The sequence below is a fragment of the Pelobates fuscus genome, chromosome 2 (assembly GCF_036172605.1).
Source record: "Pelobates fuscus isolate aPelFus1 chromosome 2, aPelFus1.pri, whole genome shotgun sequence".
NCBI lineage: Eukaryota > Metazoa > Chordata > Amphibia > Anura > Pelobatidae > Pelobates > Pelobates fuscus.
The window spans coordinates 341,312,824-341,319,202 of record NC_086318.1 but is presented as its reverse complement, the minus strand read 5'-3'; the positions used below and the strand labels follow the sequence as shown (position 1 = coordinate 341,319,202).

The 6,379-nt window shown below is 44.6% G+C and overlaps 1 protein-coding gene across 2 annotated transcripts in view; it reads right to left on the bottom strand.

Annotated features, from left to right (window-relative positions):
- Window positions 1-413: 413 nt before the first annotated feature.
- Window positions 414-6,379, bottom strand: part of LOC134585855 (uncharacterized) — a 10,380-nt gene continuing 4,414 nt past the window's right edge. The window contains exons 1-2 of one of the 2 annotated variants that reach the window (XM_063441332.1): window positions 3,207-3,219; window positions 414-2,915 (exon numbers count right to left, since the gene is read on the bottom strand). In XM_063441332.1, the coding sequence (XP_063297402.1) occupies window positions 800-2,695 (1,896 nt within the window). In that variant the 5' untranslated portion in view covers window positions 2,696-2,915; window positions 3,207-3,219 and the 3' untranslated portion in view covers window positions 414-799. Of the gene's footprint in view, window positions 2,916-3,206; window positions 3,220-6,379 lie in introns of those variants that run through there. The other variant, XM_063441331.1, reaches the window with a different exon arrangement.

The window sequence follows — 6,379 nt, the reverse complement described above, 5'->3', positions numbered from 1 at the left end:
TTTAAAGATAAAATTACATCATTGTAAAATCAAGATAAAAAAGTGAGGAAACATTGTCAATTGGCTAAGAGAAGAAGTGGTTAGTTAAATGCCCTCCCTGTTGGGTGTTACGTCTTACATCATAACTGACGTCATAAAGTTCTCCTCCAGATTTCAGCGCCATCTTGCTAGCACGAGGAGTTCTTTCGATGGGAGGGGGCATTTTGGCAGCTATCCATAAAGAGTAGCTGGTACCTTTAGTCTTTCAAGGTTAGTATCCTCAGTATTCTCAAGGCCTCTTTGGCAATTATACACTCTATCAATACTATCTGCTACAGTGTGTTCTTTGAATCAGAAGATTCTAGCATTTTCTGCTGACATGCTGTTTCTACGAACAAAGGAATCTTGTAAAGTTTAAACTACGAGGCATGAGAGCTGAATATGAGAATATAGTATTAAAAGGGGCCCAGTAAGGATTATATAGTTTATAAGGGGCCTAATAATGGATATAAGTTAGAGGGGGTTAATAATTCTACAACAGTCCCCCCTATAGAGTGTTAATTGCTAAAAAGGATAAACTTTATTTGTTAGTATCAGAAAATTTGTTAGCCCAAAGACACATAAAACCCCATGTCCGCTACTTTGGTGTTAGTGCAAAGTGCAATTCTGTCCATAATCTGACCCTAGTAGGCTAACTCATCGTCAGCATGGCTCTCGAACACTTCACTCCCATGGGTGACCCATGGTGGCTTGTCCACCACTTCTCCACACGGGGTCTTTACCATTCACTGACAGATGCTGTCCCTAAGCTGGTCCCTCCCTAGAATTTCTGCACTTCAGCGTCATAGGGAAGAGTTTGTAGCGGAATGCAGGGCGATGTAAGATCTTGATCACCAATTTCCAGATGAGTAAAGGTTGGTGTCGTTTGGTCTACAGTCTTCTGTAGGAATTTTCTGAGGCATGGGAGGACACAACAAACGAGAAGAGCGAGAACAAAAAGAAAAATTAGTAGAGCCATACCAATATGAACTAAAGCTTTTTGCCAACCAGTCATCCAACCAAACCATTTTTCCCAGGGATCTGTCACCCCAGAATTCTTTTTTAACTCTTCTGAGAGTTTATTTAATTTTTCTATGGCCAAAGTGACCTTACCATTAGGGCCTGTGTTTTCTGGAATGTAAGTGCAACAAGTCATGGTGTCGGGTAGTATTTTACATACACCCCCCTTCTCAGCCAAAATCATGTCTAAGGCCAGTCTGTTCTGGAAGGTCATTTGGGATGTGGCTTGTAATTGTTCGGCTAAACCCTGGAGGGCATCCCTGGTATAATTAACAAAGCGCTGTTGGTTGTAATAGATATAATTTATCCAGTTAAGGTTCTTATTGGCAGTGACTATAGTGAACAGTGATTCAAACCCCACTGCAACTTCATCTCTAGCTTTAAATTCATTAGGTACCCCCCTAGGTACCCCAATGGCATCTATGTAAACATGTGGGTCAAAACTGCCTTTCACTGGGGTTTCCCGTTTGGCTCTGGCTGATGTGTGTGCCGGACTATGAGTGTCAGGATGATTATCAGAAATAATGTGGATGGGCATGATGACTTTGACTAAGGTACACTCTCCCCACCACTCAGACTCCAGTCTAGACCTTAATTGTAAATCCCCACACAACCAGTAAATATCGCCTAGTGACCTAGTATGGTGTTGTAACAGGTGCACAGGAACAGTTCTGTAGGTAGCACAATAACCTTTGGAAAAGTTACCCATAAATTTACCGATCCCATCATACATGGTGTAGCAAGTGTAATTACCTTTATAGATTGTAATTCCATCTGGGGGTTTAACACCTCCTACTAGGATAGGGTACTCTGCTGTCCATGTTTCGCAGAGGGATCTGTTAAAATCATAGCGGTAGGCGAAAAGACTCAAGAAACACTCTTCTATTTCTAAAGGGAGGATTAGGGGAACGGTGCCAAGGTGAGGTCGGGCACCACCACATACATAACATGCGGTTCGATTATGCTTATTGGCATTATATCTCATCCACTCTAACCACAAATTAATGTCATTAAATCCAGTTTCAGCGGCCATGGTATCTTCAAAGGTAGGGTTAGCAATGGCCATCATGTCTCTAAAGGACTGGATGTGTGGTTTCAGCGGATTTGGGACCATATGTACAGCCCCTTGCCACTCTGGAGAGTGACACATATCATTGAGGTAGAAATGTCCTAGTTTATTGTAGGAACCCCTTCTCCAGTACATTCCCATTACATATTGGCCAGCATCCTCTGGGCCAGGATGTTCAATATTTAATACTAATTTCATAGGTGTACTTCCTCCAGGCTTTCTTAAAGTCATTCTTTGGAGGAGGGATCTACCATGATCATCTACTTTTGATAAAGCACTTTTTGGTTTGTAACCCCAGGCAGGCCCGGTATTCCATCCCGCCGCCCCCCAATGATCACAATTATGCCCCCATTGGTTATCAACTACACAAATGTAGGGGTCTTTTGCTTGCGGTATGTCTTTATAAATGGCTTGAATCTGTGATTTAGGGAATGGGCAATCTACAATATCACAGTAATCAAAGGTAAAGGTGGCCACACGGGTACATGATGAATTATACCAGAAGGTGTACCCACTAGCATCTTTAGTTATGGCCACCTGCTGGGCTTTAAGAAGGCCAATCAAGGGGATTAGGTACCAGAAGTACATGGTTGTGCGGAATCAGCTTCTTCTGGAGCAGGTGTCTTTTTGCAGTGAGAGGCGTGAATCCAATGTGGCCTACCAGCCAGCTTGACAGAGGTAGCGGTGATCAGGAGAACTTGGAATGGTCCCTCAAATCTTGGTTCCAGAGTGTGTTTTCGCACAAATTTCTTGACTAGGACCCAATCACCGGGTAGCAGACTGTGGTTGCCTGTGTCAGAATCAGGATCTGGAATTGAAGAGAAAACTTGGGCATGGATTTTGTTTAAGGCACCTGCAAGTTCAGTCACATAATCTACCAAAACATCAGTCTGAAGCTGTAGTTGTTGGGGAAAATAACAACCTAGCCTGGGTGCAGTACCAAATAGAATCTCATACGGGGACAATGAGGGCTTTCCCCTGGGTGTATGTCTGACACTGAACAGGGCTATTGACAAGCTTTCTGGCCAGGGCATTTTTGTCTCTTGTGACATTTTTAGCATTCTAGTTTTCAAGGTACCATTCATACGCTCCACCTTACCACTACTCTGTGGGTGGTAAGGGGTGTGAAAAGCAAGAGTTACTCCTAGAGCAGTCCAAATTTCTTTGGTAACTGATGCTGTGAAGGCCGGACCTTGGTCACTTTCAATGACTTCTGGCAATCCGAATCTACACACAATTTCTGTAAGTAGACGTCGTGCTGTTGTTTTGGCGGTAATGTTAATCACTGGGTAGGCTTCTGGCCAGCCTGAGAACATGTCCACTATCACTAGTGCATATTCGTAATTGCCGCTCTTTCGCATCTGGATATGATCTATCTGGATTCTTTGGAATGGATACATGGGCTTAGCCAGGTGCTTCGAGGGGACTTTAGCTGTTTTCCCAGGATTACATTTGGCACAGATGACACAAGCTTTACAGTAGTTATTGGTTAGCGTGGTAATTCCAGGAGCTTCGTAGTACTTTTGTACAAGAGCATTCATCAGATCTTTTGATAAGTGTGCAGGGCCATGTGCCCATTGAACAACTGCTGGGTACAAACTCTTAGGGAGACAGAATCTGAGGTTGTTGTAATATACTCCATCTTTTAGGACTGCTCCTTTCTTCTTCCATTTCTGTATTTCCTCAGGGGCTACTGCAGCCTGTTGTTCTCGTAAGATCTTTAGGTCAGTTGGAAGAGTTTGCAGAGTGAATATTGGAGTTTCTTCTTTTCTTGGAATTTCTTCTTTTCTTGGAGTTTCTTCTTTTCTTGGAATTTCTTTATTTCTTGGAATTTCTTCATTCCTTGGAATTTCTTCATTTCTTGGAATTTCTTCATTTCTTGGAATTTCTTCATTTCCGGACACTCTTCTTTCCACTTCCTGTGGTCCTCTTGCAGCTTGCTTTGCAGCTTGATCAGCTAGATGGTTGCCCTTTGCTTCATCTGAGTCCAACTTCCCATGTGCTTTTATCTTCAAAACAGCCACTTCTTCTGGAAGTAGGAGGGCATCCATCAGCTCCTTGATCGCAAAACTGTGCTTGACTGGTGTACCGGCAGTAGTAAGAAATCCTCTTGTTTTCCAAATCACTCCGAAGTCATGAGCCACGCCCAGTGCATATCTTGAGTCTGTATAGATATTGGCGCGCTTTCCTTCTGAAATTTTGCATGCTGAAGTTAGAGCTTGTAATTCAGCTTCTTGTGCAGACTTTGTTGATGGTAGTGATGATGATTCAATAATTTCATCTGTTGTGGTGACGGCATATCCTGTATGATATTTTCCTTCTTCATCAGCATATCTGGAGCCGTCCACAAACAGGGTGATGTCAGGGTCTGTTAGTGGATCCTCATGCACAGTTGGTAGATGTGTGGTTTCCACTTTCATCTGTTCAAAGCAGTCATGGGGGGTTTCTGGGTCATAGTCATGCTGTATGACCAGGTCTTCAAATTCTTCTTCCAGAAAGTAACGTGGCCATGCTCTTATATGTTCACGTTCAGTTGATGGATACTTGGCAACGCCTATTTCTTGAAGTTGTGAATCATTCATGGTGACCCATAATTTTGCCATGGGCCCAAGATCACCCCATGACTTAGTCTTTGACTTGGTTACAGGGACATGTGGAATGGCTGTGTCCCAATGATGGTACAGATGTTCAAGTTCGTGTGGCAGTTGGACTAAAGCCATGCTGTTACCTTCAGTATCATAGTAGAAGTCCTGTAAGGTGAGTGTTATCTCAACCAACTGGAAAAGTTCATCCTCATAGCGAGGTTCAGGGTTGATGGTTGGCTTGTACCACATGGTGCAAAAAGCATATTCAGGCCCGTCACAGGGAGGCAAGTTGGGTAGCAGTTTCGCCAGGGTGTGTGTAAGGAGTAGGATATATCCTTCATCCATGATGAATCCATAATAGGTACCCCCCTCAGGGAGTGGCAGAAGAGTGGACGGGTTGAGAACCTGGCATCTTTGGAGGGTGACGTTGTCAGGCAGTAGAAGACGACACTGGAGTCGAAGGTGTCTGGCAGCTGTGACATGTTTGATTTGGACTTGGTTAATTATCGCAGAAATGTCATGAGGTGCCAAAACAGTAAGAGGGTGACCAAGAACTAGGTCCCCAGTACAGTCAATAAGTTCTTGAGCTGCGAAGACAGCACGAAGGCAGGAAGGGGTGCCTCTGGCTACGATATCCAGTTGACAGGAGAAGAACCCAATAGGCCTCTGACGTCCGCCAGGACCATGTGGTTGAGTGAGGACGCCTGTAGCATGGCCTTGTCTTTCAGACACAAACAATTTGAAAGGCTTGTCATAATTTGGTAGGCCAAGAGCAGGGGCAGAGGCAATTGCTCGCTGAAGAGTGTAGAAGTTGTCAAGTGCCTCTGGTGACAGGCAGAAGGGGTCTGATTTGAGAGCGTCATACAAGGGTTGCATGAGCAGAGAGGCCTCAGGGATCCAGGCTCTGCAGTATGAGATGAGGCCTAGAAAAGCATGTAGGGATTTTGTGCTCTTTGGAGGTGGAATGGCCAACACTGCCCTGACACGGTCACGAGTGAGGTGTCTGGTGCCATGTGACAGGCAGTGGCCTAGGAAGATCACAGTAGGCTGGCAGAATTGAAGCTTGATGAGAGACGCTTTACATCCTTGATCTGCAAGATAACAGAGGAGATCCAGAGAGCATTTTTCTATTGTGGGAACATCATCTCCACAAAGGAGCAAGTCATCTACATATTGGAGTAGGACAACCTCTGGATGGTCAGACTGCCAGGGGTCAAGGATGATACTCATTGCTTTTGCAAACTGGCTTGGGGAATTCTGTGCCCCCTGGGGCATAACAGTCCATGTATATTGTTGTTTTTCATGTGTGAAGGCAAACAGGTATTGACAGCTTTGTTCCAGCGGAACACTGAAGAATGCATTGGCTAGGTCAATCACCGTGAAGTATTTGGCAGAAGGTGGAACGCCAGAAAGGAGTGTGTGCGGATTTGGCACGATTGGGGTGTCCAGGACTGTTGCCTCATTTACTGCTCTAAGGTCCTGGACCATTCGGTATTTCTCCGGTTCACCCTTGGGTGTCTTCTTTTTCACAGGAAATAAAGGAGTATTACATGGAGACTCACATTTAACAAGAGCCCCTTTATCAAGTAATGCCCGGACTTGTTTGGAAATGGCTGCCGCCTGGGCAGGTTTCAATGGGTATTGGGACTTTCTTGGTAGCTGTGCCCCTGGGATAAGCTTGACCATC